Source organism: Ornithodoros turicata, chromosome 10, assembly GCF_037126465.1.
Source record: "Ornithodoros turicata isolate Travis chromosome 10, ASM3712646v1, whole genome shotgun sequence".
Taxonomy (NCBI): Eukaryota; Metazoa; Arthropoda; class Arachnida; order Ixodida; family Argasidae; genus Ornithodoros; species Ornithodoros turicata.
The window spans coordinates 33,693,749-33,715,735 of NC_088210.1; the positions used below are offsets into that span (position 1 = coordinate 33,693,749).

A 21,987-nucleotide genomic window follows, 5' to 3' on the forward strand; every position below is an offset into this window, starting at 1 on the left:
AAAATATTCTAATCACGACAAGATGAATAAACGTTCGAGAGAGTCCCTTGGGGGGGAATCTTGCACGCTTCACCGGCCAACCCGTCCACCCCGACGACTTTCAAATGCGACAGGCCCGTCTAGGATCCGGACGGTCGCTGGCACGGCGCGCTCGCTTGCTCGCTCGCTCGCTCGCCGGCCGCCGCTGCGCCGCCGCCGCCGCCGACTGTAGCGCCACCCAATAACTCAGTCAGTGTGTCGTAGGCCCATTCTGAGGTACCCACGACGCTACGCCGTCTGCGCGCCCCGTACACCATGTGCGCTCGTTTCTAAGCGTCGCCAGTCGTTTTGAAACGCGCCAAAAATTTCCCACTAGACTCGAAAGTAAAGAATCGATCCACCTGCTCCTCCTGAAGCAACCTGCTTGGATTATCGAAAGTGAAAATACGCTGCTGCCTTGGGGGAGCTCCTCCGTGTCGTCTTTTGTGTGTTCCCTGTGTTCCCTCCGTTACCGGGGTGAATTTTTTGTGTGTGTTTTATTTCTTCGTTTTTTTTTTGTTTTTTATTCGTTCGCTTTCGTCCCGGCTTTTCATGGAGCACGTGCCAGCATGACTTGGTTACCTGGAAGTGTAGTAGCTACGGTGTTCTGTGTGTGTTTGTGCTTGTGAGAGTGATTTTGTCCCCCCCTTTTACATCCGGGTTGTGCAGACGAAGTCTGTGTAGTGTTTGAAAGTGTGGGTGCTCGAGGAGAGAACCCTTTCAAGTAGCCATGATCATATCCAAGGATTTGTTTATTCTTGGTGACGAGTATTTGACTATGCCTCGCCATGAGAAATATACGGTCTGCTCCAATACAAGGTAAGGGTATTTTCTTTTATATTTTTTTGTGACGAGTTCCTAAAATCACCGATGAAAGATACTGGTATAAGCACGTGAGCCCGTACAGCCCGTCGTTTCCCTGACACTCTTCAAGGGCTTATCGATTCGAGCAGTCTGTCGCGATAGGCATCGTTTGATAAGATAACTCTCGCGACGCAGTTATTTTTGTTTTCTTTTTGTAGTTTATGAAAGCAGCTGTTTAGATCCTTCCTATTATAAGTACCGGAATAACCCTCGCGTTATTCAACATAACTCCCACATTCTGACTGGGAGGTGTTCGGTTACATACAGAGCGTTGCGTCCCATGTGTGCCGTTTTGGAGAATACGATGGTTTTAAATCCAACTCGGGTACTCGGGGTGTAACAGCTTTGGAGCACTTTCGTAATTTCCTGCGATATGTTGGTCCTCAACAGAAAAAAAAAGCGAACTTTGAGAACGCAGCATAATGAATGATTGTTTACCACAAATACATTGTCTGCTTGTTGCGTCAAAGGGCTGCTTCGAGCGACTCAAAAATATAGATGCCGAGATAGTTCTAGCTTTTTCCTGAGACGGCGAGATGTACTATCTTGTTGCAAAGAGACTCTTCACCCCCCTTTCTCCACTTCTCTTGGAAAGGGAAAACGAGGCACAGAACTGGCCAGCCGAGCACAATCTCGTTTTCGTCGTCTGCGTCGTCTGCTATGCTGTGCGTTAGCAGACGACCTCGCGGCCTCCGTATTTTGAAACTATATTTTTGTATTTTTAGCCGTTGTTAAAATTTGTTCAGGAAAGTGGATTTCGGCAACTCTCTAGATTTTATACGCAGTTGTATTTTGTTTACTTTCACAAAGGGATGTGGAGCAATTAATCGTCGCCAGCGGTAGCAGAATTTGGAGCAGACGACGTTTTTCTACTACGTTTTTCTCATAGAAACCGCAAATAAGGAGTCCAGTCACGTTGTGATTCGTTCCAACTGTATCTTCTGAACGGCTTTTATGGTATTTCTGTTTGTTTTATTTGACAGTTAGGTGTACAGATCTGGTCAGATGCTACTTTGATTTGCTGTCGCGCGTTAGCAGGTGGTCACTAGAACCTGCAGCTTCAGCTTCATGTGTGTGACACATGAGATTAAGAGATATGCGTACGTTCTCACTCGCTACGGTTTATCTGCGAGGCGGACTTGTCGTAGTATCTAATGTGAAGGATGATGTCCGGTACGTATTTTGTCGTCTGCTTGTAAATGCAAGCAGACGGGCTTTTCATCGTAACGTCGTGTGGTGCTTTTTCAATTCTTTTTTTTTTTTTTTTCGTTTGCGAGTATGGCAGTTAACAAGTAAACGAAGGCTCAACACTGGGTCTCTGAACCGGTTTTTGTTTTAATATTTTCTTCAGCCTACTAAACAAACGCTTTCATCGTCAGTCGTTTTACCAGACGATGTCTCGCTGTTTTTGGCCGTCTGCTATGACACCGCTGCGACCGCCACAATTTTAAGAACAACAACACTGATGATGATGAATCGGCAGACACTTCAAAGGCAAAAGAAAAATTCAGGAATCAAATCATACAGCATGCGATCGCTGTATCGTAATCGTTACGATATTGGTTACACTGTCGCACAACATGGATTGTTTTCAATCATTCAATTAATCATTTCCCGTGCGCAATAAACATTACACGTATCCGTTTTCTCAGAACAAGTCAAATTCGTGTACGTCTATAATTAACCCGCCTACAATAAACGGGTAAAGCTTAATTCTACGTAAAAATGTACTTTTTAGGGTAACTTTTTAGGACATCCACATCGACACGTCGCAACATCGCAGAACATTCAGAAGGAACTGCACTCTTCGGAATTTTTAAGTCAATGTCACGTGACCCTACACTTATTGACTCACACTGAAGAGAAGCGCCTGGCGCAACCCTCAGTTTCTCTCGCTATAGAAAGATGGGTGAAGAGAAAATATATTGGAAAGCGTGATCTCGAAAGGGTATGATTTATACGGGTGTACCTCAGAGCATCATCCTTATGATGGAAAGCGTGTTAGACCTCCCATCGCGCAAATCTCAATGGATTCCGTTTCTCTCTCGAGGGAGAAACGAACTATTCAAGGTTACCGAGCGAACTTCGTTGCGGACAAAAAGAAAGAGAGGGGGAAAGGAATATAAGAATGGGAAATGAAAACACTTTCCTGCACGCTGCACCTTCTATCGCCTTTAAACGCACCAATATTTCGATGGTAGTGCACAGTCATGTTACGTGACTTGCGCTTTCCGTTTCGAAACCCTCTTTGGAGTTCACGAATGAGTCATTACACTGCTGTGCGCACACAACGAAAGGCGGTTTTCGAGCCGCGCACAAAGTATGTGTGCAGGGGCAGGTTGAAACGGTACACACGCACACATACATAGGATGATGATTTCATTTCATTTCATTTATTTAACCCTTAAAGGCCCGAGGGCATTACATAAGGGACATAGGCAAAGCAAAACACAGTAATGCTAATTACAATGTTACAAGTTATAATAATAACAATAACAAATTTAACAAAAAAAAATGACTACGATGATGATGCATCTCATTAGTGTACAGCCTACTTTGCAACTATCAAGGTAAGTCTAGTGATGATGAAAACATCTAACAAGTTAGTTCAGTGTTAATCTTTCAGGTGTTCTGTCAGAGACTGTTGAAAGCGTGTGTTATCTGTGATCGTCACTATGCTGTTCGGCAGGTTATTCCAGAGGTCAATAGTTCGTGGTAAAAGAGAATGATGAGGCCGGTGATGACACAGTGCAAGCTCCGTATAGTAACGTATTAATTTTCTATGATAATTAATTTGCGAACAGATATTGCGTTATTTAGCTCGTGAGTATCCAAAGTATTCGGTTATATTCCAGTTTTCGCTCCAGCAACCTGCGATGCAAATATTTACCTCGGGACAACAGCCGCCAAAAACAAAAGCACAAGCAGAAGGACAACGTAGCAGCTACAGCTTGTTCGTATGCTCTGGCGGCTGTTATTCAATACGGTATGGACTTGTACCAAATGCCCCGTTTTCACAATCAGGGAAATGCTTCTTAGTAACAATGTACACACACATTTTTTTCTTTTAAAAATCAATCAATCAACAGTGTACACAGTCCGACTAGTAGATCCGTATATAACTTTCTACTAGGAACGGTTGAAACTACGTTGGAGCTGTTGTCACACAAATAGCATCACCTATTACGTCGTTAACAGTATTTGAACCTTCGACTTTACATCATCTTAATTTACTTCTCCGATAACCCGGAAGAAACTTATACGAGAGATATATTGAAGTTTTGTTCCTGAGACAAAAAAAAAAAAAGGTAACTGAGTATAGGTATAAATACTTTACCTTGCGATGTATTTGAGTAGAATACTAAGTACGCACAAACGTAACTCGTTACTTTCCAGACACTATCAAGTTACAATTTGTGAAATTTACTGCGAAACAAATAAATACAAAATAGGGATAAAAAGTATTTCTCGCGGCACCTTCTTGGAGGATGCTCTCCTCCTTGCTTCATGTGTGGCATATGTAATGGCGTAGCAAAGAGCTTCATCATCAGTTCATCATTTCTTCGTCCTTCCTGCCCGTAAAAGGAGTATATTAAGAGTAACTTACGAAAGGAGTACAAGCTACTCCCAAATACATGAAGCTTCGTGTCACGTGACAGGTGGGTTGTTTCGGAAACGTGGTCATTTTGGCAGGTTGCCTCGAAGAAGAAAAGAAACCCTCTAGATCAAACAACTCAAGCTCTCACGTTTGTGTCGTCTATGTTTGGAGCCTTCCTCGGCTAATTTCTCGTTGTTTTACGTCGAAGATCCTCAACAGATATCAAACATACGAAATCACGTACTGCTCACACACAGTTGTTTCGAGGTGCTAACATCTAATTAAAATAAACAACTCAAAGTAGCGTATAGGTTCGTATACTTTTTTCGTAAACATCTTTTCCCGAGTTGAGCATTTTTTAGCTGTTGTATAGTTTAACTATACGCTTACAAGTGGCCTACTATATTCGTGCACGTGTTTATGAATCCTGTTCTCACTCAACCCCGGACGTTTCTTTTATGTGTGCTGCAAGATAAAACTTCAGGCGAGACATGCGAGACGAAACTCAATAGCTGTCCAGACGCTGAGTCGGATCCACTTGGCTCCCGCATGCAGGGAACCCGTCTAGTGGCTCACTACCGCCTTTTTCCCTTTAAACACCGCATGAGATATGAAGAATGGGTGTGCTCATGCTGGGAGTTCGTCGAACGATCTTTTCAACTTCTGCTTTTCTACTGCTTTTTATATTTATTCATTTTATTTTATTTTTATCAGAAGTTCGAATGCGTCTCTATAACCTGCCTGTTCCAGCCCGGTCGCCAGCAACTTATATTTATTGTGTCCACGTAAACCATACTTCTACAGTTGTTAAATATAATGCGATGTATAATTAGCGGCGAAACACGTACCCCATCTCATCGTCAGCTTCTATTGTTGTTGTTGTTGATGTATAATTTTGTAATTGAGGTACTATTATATTTTCTGTATTCCTGCGTTCCATTGTGCGTGCCATTATCGCAACGTAGTTCCCGAGCACCGGAATATAAATCAATTAATAATTAAACGTCTAAATACCACGACATCGTATATTCGCCCAGCATTCAGACCATATATGGCTGAGGCGACGCACCAAAGCAGCTTGTACGGAGCCACTTGTTGGTGCTCACGTCCCATAGATCGCAACGCAAGGCTTTGAGGCTTGTGCACATGACGTCACGCGCAGCCTTTGAGCGCCTTGGAGCCACGTGACATGGGAAAAGATGGCGTGTATTTTTACAATTTCCTCTCGTAATTGCACGCGTACCTCAACAATTCACGGCATGCCCGCTTACTCTGACTCCGGTGTTGCAATATGTTTTCCAATGTCACGTGACCACACATGACGTCACTGCACAAGCCTCATTCGCAATCGAATATGGCCTGGGACATCGGCACTTCGGTAGACCCGATACAGGTTGCCTAAGTACCAATAGATGAGTTTCAGAAAATCCCAGAGTGCTTAGCGCCGCTTTGAACTGTGGGAGTTTACTGTAATACGAAAGAAACGGGTGGCCCTCCAAACTGTTCCGATTTCTTCCTTACCGGTCCATTGTCCACGAACGTGTCAAGGTCTGCGAAAGCGAAATGTGAAGGATTATTCTTCGTTCCCCCGCTCAGTAAGTGCCCATGATGCAATGCGTGCGCAAAGAGCACTGGGATTTTCTGAACTCGTCTATTCCGGTAATAGACCCTGAGGAGGTCGCGATTCGGACCACGGACGTGTGGGACGTCGGCACTTGTCTGACCCCCACTACAATTCGCGTAGAGCGCAAATCGCACGGATATATAAGTTAAATCGAAACCTGCAAAAAAAAAGTTTGGTAAATATATTTGTTGTTTGAGAAAATTTATTAGACGACTCATACAATAGAGCACACTACGAGTACTAATACTATTATTATTAATTACACACTACTACTACAATACAATAGTATTAATATTAACACACACTAATACACTAATATATTTGTAGTTGCTAAATTTCAATACTATTTTCCGAACGTCGATGCGGATGCTCGTACGAGTCGGCGCGAACTTTGGGGTAGTTTCTCTCTCTCTCTCTCCCCCTCCCCCTCTCGCTCACTCTCACTCTCTGTGTTGCGCAAAAAGGGTCGCTCTCCTCCGACTCTGGAATTTCAGGTCGCTTCTAGTTTTGCTTGATCGGAGCTCCTCGATGGTGGCGGCCTTGAGAGACGGCTCGTTTTGCTCCACTCAACTATACGTGAAAAACAAAAAAGCTTTTTTTTTTTTCCCTCGTCCAGATCGTCCGCATTGTTGCGTCTAGTGTTCCTTACAAGATTGGGATAACAGTCTCTCTTTCCAAAAACATTTGCGTGATATACAGGGGCGTTGTAGCTTTTTCCATAATGTTAATGTTTCATATGTTCCATAATGTGAATGTTAAAATCTAAACTCTCGGGCACTCTCTGATACCTCCTATATGACTGTCTGCACAACGATTAGTGAAGGAGCTGAGCTGTCTTTTTTGCTGTATTTCTTCATAAATTTCTGCGGCTCTGCTGCTTTGTCTTCCTTTTGTTTGTTTGCTTTTGGGAATAACAAGCCTACATCATGGCTGGCCTTTCCCTTCTTTTCTTTTTTCTATCAGCAATAAACATATGCCCACCATAACGTTAACGACGCTCCTTTTTTTTTTCTTTCTTTTTTTCTGATCTAATTTCGGCAGATTTCGTGGTTCGAAACCACCACTCTCAAAACAGAACTTCACCTTTATCACTGTTGATTTTTTTAAAACTGGAGCCGTATACGCATTTTTGCGACACTTACGCAGTTACGTTAATTGTCACAAAAAAAAGGCGTATGCCTCGCGCTTTCCACAAATCAACATTGGTAAAGGTATCAATCAGTGCAGCGGTTGGCCTTCAGCGTGTACTATGCGGTGAAGCTCTGTTTTAAAGCTGCAGCCCTTCGGCGCCAGGAGGCAGCCGCAGCAACCACGTAAATATGCAGTGGCGGCGATAAACACATTCATCTTAACTGTCAATTAACGATGTCATAGATACAAGTTGAATAAATATACCACATGCGTCCGAGCGCTACGTGATGAATGATTTTTGGCGCCGTGAATCCCTACCGACGAAAGAACGGCGCGGTCGGTTTAATTTTTAATTTTTAAATAAAGGTGGACTGGCTCCAAAAAAACAACAAAAAAACGCCATGTTCGCACCGCGTCCTTGTTATACTATGCGTCCTGGGCCGACTTCAGGGCAAGTGGGCAGATATCTATCCGGACAGATGCAACTGTGGTTACGATGAGAAGACAGCAGAAAGGAGTGGGAGACTTACGTACGCGTCCGGGGCCGACTTCAGGGGAAGTGGGCAGATATCTGTCCATATATCCCACCACCCAGTTCTTGGCACAGCATTGGAGCTACCAGGGGATGCGTATATATTGGCTTCGACCACACCGCGTGGTGCTCCCGATTTAAATCCAATTACGCAATTAGGTACAAATTGAATTAATCGTATACGGTGTCCAAGAAAGGACGTTGGATTTTATGCCACATATGCTATATACGCGCCATATCGTTATACTTTGCTGCGCGAAGTAACTATATAGGGCCATGTGAGTGGTGTAAAGAATGGCGGGCAAATTGGAAGGAGTTGTCGGTGTTCGTCCAGGGCCGACTTCACGGGGCAGCCATGTCTCCTCTGGCAATCCTGACAACAGTCCTTCGAAAACCTTAAATTTGCCTTTACCTTAACTATTTGGTGCAGTGTTTGTGCTGTTTCATGTACTAATGTTGCATATATTGTATGTATCCCCCTCATGTATCGCCCCAATGGGCTCTGTGAGGTATTTACATAAATAAATAAAGAAATAAATAAAATAAAAAGAATGCTGGCATTCGATTTCGGCTTATGGAACAACAAGGCACCAGGAGCTCTCTTGCGTTCAGTTCTTTCTGTCTTTTTTTTTTTTTCTTCTTTTCCGCTCCTGGTTTTCTGTGTGGTACAATATAACAAAATATGAACAACACTCCCACGACAATATTACAACACAGTTGTGTCCTCGAGATCTTGATACCTAGCTGCCCCGCGGTCTCGATATCTCAGCCAATTATACGTCAAACGAGTAATCTTACTCAATAAATCGTACGTACTGGAACTTATCCAATATGCATATATATATATATATATATATATAAAAGGCAATATCCAATAGGTACGTGGTGAATAAGCCCGTTCTTCTTGAGCAATCACCGAAATTCCTCTGCCTAACCCTCCTTCCCCTTTATATAAAAAGTCGGTGCTTTTTAATTAGGCGTCTTGGCGCAGGTGAAAAACATGCTCGGATAAGGACCCCGCCTATATCTCACATGGAGCTTTGGCGTCTATTATATATGAGGTACCTCCAGGGTGAATAGATTTAGGAAATGAGGCTGCGTCGTTCTGGGCATTGCGTTAGGGTAGCTGATCTTCCATGGAGCAAGAAAATGTTCCTGCGCCATGCGCACTGCTGGTGGATTTCACTGCACTTGGTCTCAGTATTTGCGGATATCTGGATAGCTTATATAGTTACATAATAGTTCTACGGAGTCCTCGCACGTACGCTGATGTGCGAGAACTCTGTAGAACTATCATATGTAACTATAAGCTATCCAGATATGCGCAAATACTGAGACCAAGTGCAGTGAAATCCACCAGCAGTGCGCGTGGCGCAGGAACATTTTCTTGCTCCATGGAAGATCAGCTACAATAACGCAATGCCCAGAACGACGCAGCCATGAACTGTCGAAGTACAGCTACAGTTTGCAGACAGTTTATGACTTACCTTTTTTGGTGGATCAGTTGGTTCACTGAAAACACTACCGAACGAAAAGTGCAACCACTTGTTCTCTCTTCAACGACATCGTGGATACTGCGAGACGTTTGAAACGTATCATAACTGAGAGGCTTTATTTGATTGAAAACCGTTTGAACGTGCTTGAATATTCTGCTGGCTATATTTTAACTCGCATAATCGCTCGCGAGACGGATAAGACACTCTGGTATATGTATAAGGGCAAAGTGCAAGCTATAGGTGCCTTATTGCTCGATCAGGAGACAGTACCTCTTTTATGGCCTAATTAGCCGTATCTTAAGATCAGCTGTGCAACCGGCAGTACGAGGTGCAACTTGAGGAAATAAGGTGCACAGTAGTACTGTATACGGATTGCTGATGCATTCTAGGAACCACATGCTGTTGCGATGAGACGTCGAAAACTCGTAATAATTAATGTTAACTTTTTATTGAAACCGGTTGAACTTATTACGTAACTTGTATCACAACTTGTCGCTACATATTCGAACAGTAAATTGCGCCGCATTCTGTTAACGTATCATGATTTGTTGGGTTTCATTCACCACCTTCTCCTCCTAAAGTAATGGGACAGGGTGCTGCCTCAGCAGCGAAACATCCCACTACTGCATCATCACTTATTTGTTGTTGTTGTTGGGTTTCGACGCGTCGTAAACTATACGCTGGAATTTGTTAAACTAATTGTAACATAATTGCTCTGCGAGGAATATTTCTTACATGTGGGAGTTACAAGGTCGGGGAGGGTAATTAGCGTACACGTAGGTCTCTGATGTCAAAGTCCTCAGAAGCTCGCATTGGCAAACGGACAGCAAGAAGCAGGTGCAACTCGTGCAGAGCCGCAGTCGCCGACGCCGTAATAGTGAGGGGGAAAGGGTGGTTGTTGCTACATAATTGCGGAGCGGCACCGACGTCTTTAGCCGAGACTTTCAACCTCTCCCCGCCACTGAAAATACACTGGAGGCGATGTCACTCTTCCATCATGACGTTGCCTTCCGACAGCTATACAAAAAGTGTCGTTATAACGGTAGCAGACGGCGACTGGAGCAAGAGGCTACAAAGTGGCGGGACGACAGTTTGGTGCGACAGACACGGATGAAATGTTTCGTTATCTGGTAAACCTGCTGAGAAGACTTTATAAGATGACCAGTCACAACGGCGCTCGAAATCGACGTGAATATACTTATAGTCAGTTGCATTCACCTCCCCACCCCACAAAAAAAAAAAGAAAAAAAAAACCACTAGGGTGAACTCCTTCTCGACAAGGCCTGGTCGCTACGCGAACGGGACATAATTTTTTACAAACGGCCCCGTAGCCATGGAAACATGCCGCCTTCAGCCACACAGCTAGCCATTACCAGCCAGAGGCTCTTTGCGAATGAAATCGTCTGCGACAATTCGTTAGATGGACACGAAGCGAGGAGGAAAGAGGGGTGGGGATATGTTTAATGCTGATAAAAAAAAAAGAAAAGGGAAAGAGGGGGATTATTGGAGATACCGTCTTCAGTCCAGAGACACGTGGACACTATACACTACTGGACTACTTGATAGTCGTGGACAAGGTTGCAGACGAAAACCTTTCTATATGTGGCAGACACATCCAACACCGCTTTACATCTGCTTTCCAGAGGTATATATATATATCTGCTCGCTGCACTGTACTGTCGGCGCACTTGGAAAACAAATCACTTCGTAGTTAATGCTTTTCCCGTGCTAGAGCTCGTGCTAACTCACATGGGCTATACACGGATGAGTTGGCACACGAGCAAAAGAAGCGTAAGTCTACTTTTGTCCATGACCCCTTGTGTTACCAGCGGGTTTTATGAGGCAATAAAATAGTGTGTACATGCGATGCAGCAAAGTCTCGCGTGCGTGGTTGCCACTTGGCATACATCATGCCCTTCAACAGTTGCGTACCGCTTCGTTTTGAAAGCATGCACCTGTGCCAACGCTATCCATTTTCAAGAAGCCTCCCTCCGCTCGAATTTTCCTCACCCTCCATCCTTACGTTGTCACACAAAGTTACGGTGTCGTCCATTCCAGCGAATCTTTGCACACGATATCCAACGAACCCATGTTGCCGAAGGCACACTACTTTAAGTAAATTTTTGAGTACTTCTCCTTTACTTTGAGTACATTTCAACTTGCGTACTTTGTATTGTATTTAAAGTACTTTTCTCTAGTTTTTCCGGACAAAATACGAAAAATAATTTCTGCGTTTGAAGGGACATCTTCTTGAAGGAGTAAATCCATGGTTGACAGGCTTGATGTGTTCACAGCTTCTCAGAGTCAGAACTCTCATGTTGCCTTGTAGGGATTTTCCATGCAGTACGGTCACAGAGCAGCCGGTTGCCCGTGTGCATGTAAATGCAAATTATGTCATCTGTTCTAGTTCATATTCACGAGCAAGCAATTAGTTAGCTGGGCTTCGCCGCGCTTTCCAAAAATGTTTGCAAAAGTTTGCTATAAAATCAAATCTATCAAACCGCGAAACGCACATTGAAGTTATACAAACTAAATTGTCAATGTACTCAATGTGTACTTTGAAGTACTTCGTCCAGTACTTTGTACCTTACGTGAAGTACATTTGCAATGTGGTAGTTTGTATTGTAGTCATCTAACTTCGCTCTGACTGGAAATACTACTAACGACACGTCACGTGGAGTACAGCGGCTTACTTTCGCTGGTTTTCGCTGAACTGATCTGAGACAATTTATGCCCTTTTTTTTTTCGATCGTAAACCAAAAGTCTCCGTGTGGCGCTTTAGGACTTTATCGAAAAAAAGAAAGATTGCTGCACCGAACCCCTTAGCAACCAGCGCATAACGTGATGCAGAGATAACGACAGTATCGCGTGCGTCTCGTGCACTGCACAGTCGTCTGCTTTTCTTGTTGTTGGTTTTTCTTTTTCTTTCCGTTTCCAAGGGTTACGAACACTGTGCCAACTTCCCCGTGCAGTCTGAAAGATCGATGACCATAATTGCCCCGGTGGAGTTATAAGAACTGTTTCTACGAAGTGAAATAAGTGACGTTCATAACAGGACGGAACAGCGCACGGTGCGCGTCGTCTGCTAGCTCCGCACCCTGTCGTCTGCTTCCAAAATCGCTCATCCCCGGCACGTATAACGAGCCCTGATTTCTGAAATTATCGCGATATAACTGCATGCATGGCGGCCTCATACAGGGGAGGAATGCGTTTTTATCTCAGGTACGTCGCAAAACTACGTTTTAATAACAGTCATAAAGCAGATGTAGAAGGGCGAGTGTGTAGACCCAATAAATTTTTGTTACAGTGCACGTTCGTCGCGAGATGCTTTTTTATTTTTATTTTTTCAGTTTGCACCCGTGGAGGACCTTCTAGTGCTTTTTTATTTGGGTATGGTGAAATTTTGCGCGCATATCATCATGACACGAAGCACGATCACCAAAAAGGAGGGAAAACAACGAAAAAAGAACAAGAACGGTACCAGAGGGATAGCACGACACGCTTACACTTAGGTTGATATATATGTATAAAGAAAATTTATTACATTAACCTGATGATAACTTATGTTGATGCACCATTATATCCACGATTCTGTAAACGCTTCAAAAGCTCAAACATATAGGAAAACTCGACTAAATGACAACGGTCAACAAGCACAACTAAGGCAGAAGGTCACTAATACAGAGAAATGGAAACAAGAAAGAAAAAAAAAATCAGTCAGTCTCTCCACCTAAACTTGCAACATAGATAACGTATTCCTCCATACACCTAACATATTTCATCCTTACTTGAGTATAGGCAGCAAAGGCCACCGTCCCACGTTCTCTATATGCTAATTTACGACTGCCCCATTTTCCCAAAACACAAACAACGCTCAAAACAATTCAGCCAGCCATATCAAACAATGTATCCGAGAAGAGTATACGGCCGTTCAAGAGGTCAGACCGGCTGTTTGACATGTAGCAGACGCCGTTACTGTCTTTCTTGCCGTTCCAGTTCCGACTACTCGTAGGCGATTATCTGTCTGTACTGTGGAATGACATCACTGACCAAGATCGGAGTGAAAGGTACTTGGTCGCCGCATTGCTGTGATGTAATCTCGCTATTTGCGCAAACGCGTAGGAGATGTGTTTTGCGGAAATCGAGTTTATTGTAGGAGCCGAGTTTCTATGTGAAATACACAACAACAACAACATAGATGAATGGATGATGATGATGTGGGATGTTTCCCTGCGTTGAGTGCAGGACCCTACCCCATTCCAAAAAGGTTCACATGAAAGGATGACGAGGGAAGGAAACCCCTACGTGAAATATTAAAGTATAGAAGTATGAAGTATTCGGCATTATGTAGTAAGGGTCAAAACGCGCACGAACAAGGAAGAGTATTGATAAAGTATTGATCTTCACATACTTGTACATCGGGTTTCATCCACAACGAGGAAGTTTTAAACGTTGTTACTATGGCAGAAATGTATACAGGCAAGTAAAAAACCTGATACAGGTGTGCTCGCGGAAACGCCTGTTCTTTCCTATGTTTTTTTCTCTTCTTTTCTTTTCTTACGCGTTGTGCACGAGCGAATGCACATTTTTGTTATTGTTTTGTGCGGCGAGCTAGGCAGGAAGCGTACATGTACAAGAGGCGTGCAAACGCAAGCATCAATGAAGAACACGCAAGGCGTTGTGCTGAGTACATATGCCGTCAAGCGGACAGAGACTGAAGATGGCGGAGCTTCGTCCGCAACATTGATGATGATGATGATGATTGAAAGAAAAAAAATTCTTGTTGACTTGCCCCTAGCACCTGTCTATATAGGCAGTTTCGCGTCTGATCTATTTTATACCTATGCATTTGTGCATAAAGGGACACCTTAAGTATTGATTGATTGATTGATTCGTAAAAGACGCTTATTATGTAAGAAGAAGATAGAGATGAGATGTTACTCCTGAGCTACTCGGGACTGGCTACTCCAGGACGCGTTATTCAGGAAACTGAAGAAAAAGAAACTACACCTTAAGTATAATTTATTTCAACCATTGCATTTTTATTACTATTGCACACCATCTCTCATAGTTATACATATCATATATATATATATATGTATATATATTATCATTTAATTTCATTAATTAGCAATATCTCGTAATAATTACGCTACTTCAGATTCCAGATTCAGTTTTTTTTTATTTATTCATAGTGGCTCGACGAAAGCAATATTATTTCGAATATTATATTTGCGTGTCTCAAATTATTAATACGTTATCCATAATGTCTGTCACGCAAATAGTATTCAGCTAGTAATGATTTATTTGAAGCAGCTGGTATCGCTCGTTGTTTTTTCGTTGAAATCCGCCCGTGTTATTACCTGAGCTTGGTGATGCAAGGTATCGCCACGGTCTCTCATTAGACGGCTTATCCGTAGTAAGCAGTCATTACTACTATTGTAAGATGCTCCAGAGATGTCTCTTACGTAACGTCTTTATTCGGTCCTCTAATGATGGGCGTTACTTGCGTAATAGACTTAATTGGTGCTTTGATTAGACGGCAGGCTACAGAAGGTTCGCTGTCGGACATGCCCCTTAAGTTGAATATGAGACAATTGATGTTCTGAGGCTGGAACACATATAGAAGGACAGATACATACAAAGCCTGTTGAAATGCCTAAGCAATTAATGATGACAGATGGAAGTCACTGAAAAGGTTAGCCAGCTGTAGGACACGAACTCACATCTTCTGGACTACCTGGATTCTGGACTATCTTCTTTCATCAGCTCTTTAAGTGTGATTGATTGATTGATTGAAAGAAAGAAAAAACTCTTTAAGTGTCTTGTTATTCGGAGTACGGTATTTTAATTGCAGCTTGTGGTACTTCAATAATTCCCCTAAATGACATTCTCGGATCGATCGATTGTTTGTACTATAAATAGTACTATGATTTCAGCGGACAGCAAATTCTTACATTGCCATATTTTTCACATTATTATGGGAACGTGCGCGTATATTTAGTAATGTGTTTTACGTTGTATATAATGCAGTGAATACATGCTTATTCGTATGTTCTTGGATAGCAGCATCATATGTACGAGCGCTAGTAGAAATGCCGGAATAAACAAAAATAAATAAATATTAGCTTTTACTACGCGACCCTTCACATTTTAACACACCCGTTTATTGCTTATAATTGGGTGCATCTGTATTTATTCAAAATGTGTTAATTTTTCAACGACTTACAACCTATTCTTGCATACTTTATTTCTTACTTTTACCACTTGGCTCCCGTCTGGCCTTTCGCTTTTCATACAGATAATATACGTCCGTATTTATCGATGTTGCCATTATTAAGTATTTATTAATTCTTCTAAACTCCATTCGTTATTCGTGATCCCATGTCATAATCACTCTTCCTTCATCCATTTATTGTTGTTGTCCGTGACAATGAGTTGGTTGTTAACCAGTGGTTTACCCCAGAATTTCGTCTCTGGGGATGGGGGGTGTCGGGCTCCGCAAGGGGGGTGTTAAGTCACAACACACACACATACATTGAATGATGATGAGGTGGGCGATTCACCGCCGCTAAGGCGGTACACTACTACTGATTGATTGATTTAAAAAAAAAGATAAAAAAAACACTACTACTACACGGCTACTCCTATATTATTTTTACGCTCTTTGACGAAACATTGCGGAATCTCACAAAATTTTAGGGGGGTGTATCCCAAATTTTGGGGGTGTTGGGGGGTGTAGGTAGGGGCGTTCCGGATAAATCACTGGTGCTAAACCCTCCTTTTCTATAACACGCGTTCGATGACCTGGCAGTACCTCCGAAAATGGGGTTCCATTCCAACGGAGGATGCGCCACAATCAATATCCGCAGTCATACGATCTCTCTAAAATTAGCAGAAACCCTTACTCAACCGAAAGAGGAAGGCAGTGCAATTAAGCTTTGACGATGCACTTCGGTTAATGAACCCCTGTGGGTGGCTCATCAGCTGCTGGCGTCTTCCTCGGCAGGGTTCAAACTCGTAACGTGTGGATTAGTTAGCGGTCATGTTACCACCTAGGAGCTATACTTAAAGTGCAGGGGGCCTACTGTGTGGTCTCAGGTTCCTAACCTACCTGTCCCCCACTCCTTCCTGCACTCCATGTCTGCACACCGCTCATGATAACAGTTGCTTCTTTTAGTGCATCGCACGCTATCGTTTCTGCGTACGTAGGAGATAACGTTGATGGTTTTGCACACGCGCAAAACATAAAGACAGTTTCGCGCAGTGCGCAGGACCAACAACGCTATCGCTTACGTAAGCAAAGGCAATAGGAGGGGTGGGGGGAATGTGTTTTTTAAGAAAAAAAAAAAAGAACGGAAATGTTAGCCAGGCAAAGAGCCGGCTTGCTATTCAGAAAAAAAGGGGGAAAGAGGGAAAACGAAAAAAAGAGAAGGAAGGAAAGAGAAAAAAGGGGGAATCGAAACAAAGGAAGGAAAGAAGAAAAACGGGGAAACAAAAAGAAAGGAAAGAAAGAAAGAAGAGAATAAACACTAGCACAACGTTACATGCAGTTCACGAGTCCTGAGGCTCGAAGAAAACCTAGGAGAGCGGCAGTGCCAGCCCACTGATTGGGGTACAAGACCGGGCCAAGGCAATAGGGTACGATGCACTAAAACCAACTAATTATTCACTTTCACGTTGCACGCAACGTGCAACCCAATCACCAACACGCTCAACATTTCAAAGTCTGGAGAACAACCCTCTTACATTGCATTCTACACGCAAGACGACATGTTAGGAAGAGACGACGAATCCCCAAAGCAATGTTTCACCTTTCATCTGCATGTGTACCAAGCAGGGGAGGTACACGGAGCGGGAGAAAAAAAAAAAAAGAAGAAGAAGAAAACTCTTCGCTTGAGCAACGATGCGCAACATCTCAGCAGGACAAGTCGCTCGGCCACTGGACTACCAGGCTAGTAGGTGAGGAGGGAAGAACCTCCTCCACTCGTCTATCCGCCCTCGCCCTCCTTCGCGTAGGAAAATGTAGCAGAAATCAAAACGCTTCACGCGTTCTTGCTTACGCGGCTGCGTGGTTCATTTTCTCTCTTTTTTTTTTTTCTTTTTTTTTTTTGTTACGACTTGTTTTGCTGTTTTTCGTTTTCGGATTTGCTGTCATTATCTTTCGGTATTTTTTTTTCTTCTCTCGTTGTTTTTCGCTCCCTCACTCTTTCAACTTCTCTTTCTCTCTATCGTGGTTGAAAGTCATCGACCCCCTTGCCCGCGTATAGGGTTGTACAGCAGACTGGTATTTCCCAATGCGCGCGACCGATCCATGCGTCCGTACGTATGCGACTGCCGGTTCCGCCTTTCGAAAAGTTTTCCCTTCTTCTTCCGTTTTTTGTTTTATAACTATACTTCAGTACTTACACGGTTTACCCAACCTTATTTATTTATTTATTTATTTCTGGAATAGCAAGCCGACGTCCCGTTTGGCTGACCATTCCTCCCCTTTTTTTTTGCTTTCCTTTTCGTCTAATAAATTTATCCCCCCCCCCCAACTTTGGTGTTGCGTTGTCAATGTGATGTGGCAACATCATTGTCGTTGTCTCGCTAGCCACCACGCCCGACTAGAACGGACAGTACAGTTGAAACGATCACCACTTGACTAACTTTTCCGGATTGGATATCCTATCAAAGTAAGAAGACCGCTGCATTCAAAAAATTCAACCTTTGAGTATGATTCCTTGCAGCAAATTCGGGAGGGTGTACTGCTTCGTGACATTATTCGACGACTGTGCAACCTGTCGTCAGCTTTGGTTACAAAATGGCTGCTACACATGGCTCCCACTGGTCCTTGAAACCCCCGAATACCCTGGAACTTGAAGATGCAATTTTCAAGGTCTGGAAAACAGTGGAATTTTCCAATGATTTTTGAAAATTCTTGATTTTGCATCTTTTTCTTGTTCTCATGGAGCTGCTAGTGCAAGTAATTCCACTTAACCGGAGTCGGAACTATAATTTAACTATTGTTTACCTACTATTTAACTATAAAACTATAGCTCGAAACCACAGGAGTTAGAAGTCTTAGAGTCTTTACAATAGGAATCAGCAGCGAGAAATGAACGGAGCCGTCTGTTGTATTAAACAAATGGATCACTGTTGTGTTGTCCCCGTGTTTTTCTTCATCAACATCAACATCTCGGTGTTTTCGCTCGTGTCATACCTGCATAGGTTGTCCCACGCCCCCTGTTGGTTGTAAATGTTTTTTTTTTTTTTCTGAAATGTTGAAGAAAAAAAAAGTTAGTTAAAAGTTTAGTTCTCCTGCAGTGGGATTTTATCGATTTTGAAATGTTGAAACCCGGGCAATAAACCGTGTTTTACATCCCACATAAATTTACGACTGAGCTTTAAGAGGTCCTTGAAAGACCCGAAATTTTGTGTCGGCAGCCAGATACGTGCTCCGTTGTTCTCGTCTCCTGGAGCTGTCCAGTATTACATAATTCGGATTCCCGGATGAGAATTTCTTTTTAAATATGCTATATTTCCCAAAACCAATAGTGATATAATTTGTATTTATGATATGGTGTGCGACAATTGACCTCTGTATCTTTTCAGCGAACGAAAGAATTAACCGCCGGTACAAAAAAGAAAAGAAATAAAGAAAATTTTATGCACTCCACTGCGAACCTAACGTAATGCCATGTTTCCGAATTGTAAACACGGAGTAGCTCTGTTCGTACCTTGGTCAGAGTCCTCGTCTGAAAAGATATTTATCTGGAGGCTCCATGTTTTGACGCACTCCAAGGGAAGCGGTGCGTATTTCAAGAGGCAGGTGACACATCCACCCGCAACAACGGGACGCATTGTTGCCAGCGTCCGCCTGCGCAACTGCGCCAGGTGTGGTCACGTGCCGTCTTTAAAGGTCGTGCATCTGTTACACACAAACAGTACACACATCTGCCGTTGCGATCGATCGCAGCGACACCCGGTGGTGGTCGACGAAGACAGATTTTGGGACAAATCTTTTTTGTGGTAGTTCATAATGCTACAAAGAGACGCACTTGGAGCAGCAGGCCGCTGCTGTGAATCGGAGGAGGCTGCGCGTTGAATAATTGCGGCTTTGTAGGTTGCGTTGCGTATGCGTGCGTAAACGTTGGGCATTTTTTTTCACCTGCGTAGAGGAGGTAAAAATGTGGATTGTGATAGATGGCGCTGCGGTGAATAGTGTGGGTGTTTGTGCGGATAGTAATCTTCGGGTGGTATAATGCGTCAGAGCAGCGGAGTGGCCCAGTGGATGTATCATTGCGCTTCTTGATTGTGTGGCTCTGAAGTCACTCTGAAGATTAAAATGTGGTTGGTTCGACACCCACTACCGGTACTCTGCTGCCTGAGGGTCTTTTTATCTGCTTCTTTTTTTCTTCATTGTTTGTTTGTTCTTTCTTTTTTTTTGGGGGGGGAGGGGGGCGGACTTTTCAGACGGATTTCGACACAGTTCGTCCTAAGGGGTGCCCAGGGCCCAGATACCCTTCTGTCTTCCACTCTCTCGAGCTGTTGATTGATTGATTTTAAAAGAAAAAAAAATGGAGATGGTAGTCTCGAGCCACTCGGGACTGGCTACTCCAGGACGCGTTATTAATAAAAGAAAGGGAAACTACACTAACCGAGCTGTTCTTGCTCCATGTATCCGTCGATCCAATACATCGCCCATAGCTACAGATGCTACGCAGTATTAGCTCAAAAAAGAAAAAAAGGAAAAGAAAACGTATTCGTCAATGACGTCTTTGCCTAATCTAATCTCTAATCTGTGACAAACTCGCTAGGAAGCCAGCTTCGAGCCAGACTTAATTTGATTCATTTCATTTCGAGTGATATATTTAATTTAGCCAAAAGCGACAGCGCGTGCTGCAAAACGAAACAGACGATCTATTTATTTAGGTTTATTTGTACAGTTAGTTGCCTTCAGGGCATGAAGCGTTACAGAGGGGAGTGGTTATTAGTTATATATTATAGTTATTACTAGTTATATGACAGAAATTACGCAATAGCTGGGAAAAAAAAATTACCGCGGCCAAACATCCGAAACATTCAAATGAAATTTACAGCTTCTTTTTTTTTTTTTTTGTGGAATTTTACTGCCGGTCGATTTCGCTATCGTGACGTCACTACCAGCAACTTCCGGTATTGACTTTGCGAAACGTGGCAGTCACTGAAATGAGACAACACTTGTTGGCTATAGGTTTTAGCGAATCTCCAAGCACTCATCAGACGCTGACGTCCTCCGATGGGCGTATTCCCGTGCTTACGAAACGGTGGAACGGAAACCGGATGTGCAACTGGCGGTTCGTTTTTCTGGTTTGTCTCAAAATCGAAGACGGAGCGCTGCCTGAAAATAATCAGAGTCATATGGCGACGTAAATCCCCGAATTATCGTGATCAATCTATAGAGCGCGGATTTTCGTGCAGATGCATGTTTTTTTGTTTTTTGTTTTTTCACGATATGATTTCGTATCTGGACTATATTCTATTTCCAGTGTATAAATCTTGCTTCATTTACGATACCTTGTGTGAGCTACTTGTATAGTCGTTGTTGTTGTTGTTGTTTCCATTTGTTGTTGCTGTTTTACTGCCTTTTTTTCTATGAATTATTTTTTATCAGTTCCTGTAATCCACTCCTCCCATGTAACGCCCGTATGGGACTTTTGGGAGCTCAATAAATTGATTGATATATGATCGCTCTTCCGCGAAAATGCCGGTCGGAATCGAATATTATCGAGGTTTCAGTGGTACGTGGTATTCAGCAACCACACCGGCGACTCCACTGCGCGAAATACTACCGCAAATATTTAGACATACGTTCGTGCAGCGGCGCTCAAGGCTCGCTTCTTCGCCTTGCGTCGGCGTGCGTTTGCTGTGCGTGCGACTGTCGACGAGCCGCGCTTCGTCTTCGCCACTTTCTCTGCCGGTACCATACCGCTACGAAGACAGGCGCCGTTCGCATTGTAATCTGTACAAAGGTGCAGTGCCGAAAGCAAAGCCTTCAGCTCTGCATGGCATATCTGTGGCGCAAGTCTTCTTTGTTGCGTGCTCCTGAACGAAAGCAGCGTTTTTTTTCTTTTCTTTTGCCCTGTGATTCCCAATAAAACACTCAAATTATGTCAAATATGCATTCGATACGTTGCTTTCACAGCACAAACAATCAAAAAGGTTCCGAATATTCAGGGTTTTTACTGGAGAATTCGAAACCTTTCTTTTGCATATAGTTGCACGCATATTTCAGAGTTTTCAGCGCATATTTATCCGGTTTCCTGTGGCTGGCTACCACGGTGAAACATCCCACGTCATCATCACTTCTGCTTCATTTATTGTTGTTGTTGTTGTCGTTGTTGTTATCCGCGCTCTAGTAATCATCATTCAACCAGTCGTCGGCTCCGAGTCGTCCAGAGTCCGATATATTCACGATAACCGTGCGAACATAATAAAAAAATTATAAAATTGCACTTTCAGTTTTACAGAAATATCCTTCGTGGTCCTTTCTTCACAGCGGTCAGCGTTGTTTGCCTCCAAGACGAAACGCGCACGCTCCGATTCAACTGCTCACGGTCAATTTGAGGCCGCTTCTGAGCGTGGCGGAAATGCTGTTGTCACTTCCGGAACTTCTTAATCAGTGGCGTCACCGTGTCGTGCAACGCTGTTCACATAGGCGGTCAAGCGACGCATTCGGCCGGAAGCCGCCTGAAGTCGG

At 43.3% G+C, this 21,987-nt stretch overlaps 1 protein-coding gene across 2 annotated transcripts in view; it reads left to right on the plus strand.

Moving 5' to 3' along the window:
- Window positions 1-231: 231 nt before the first annotated feature.
- Window positions 232-21,987, plus strand: part of LOC135369976 (uncharacterized) — a 106,721-nt gene continuing 84,965 nt past the window's right edge. For both annotated transcript variants that reach the window (XM_064603607.1, XM_064603609.1), the window contains exon 1: window positions 232-837. In XM_064603607.1, the coding sequence (XP_064459677.1) occupies window positions 749-837 (89 nt within the window). In that variant the 5' untranslated portion in view covers window positions 232-748. The remainder of the gene's footprint in view (window positions 838-21,987) is intronic.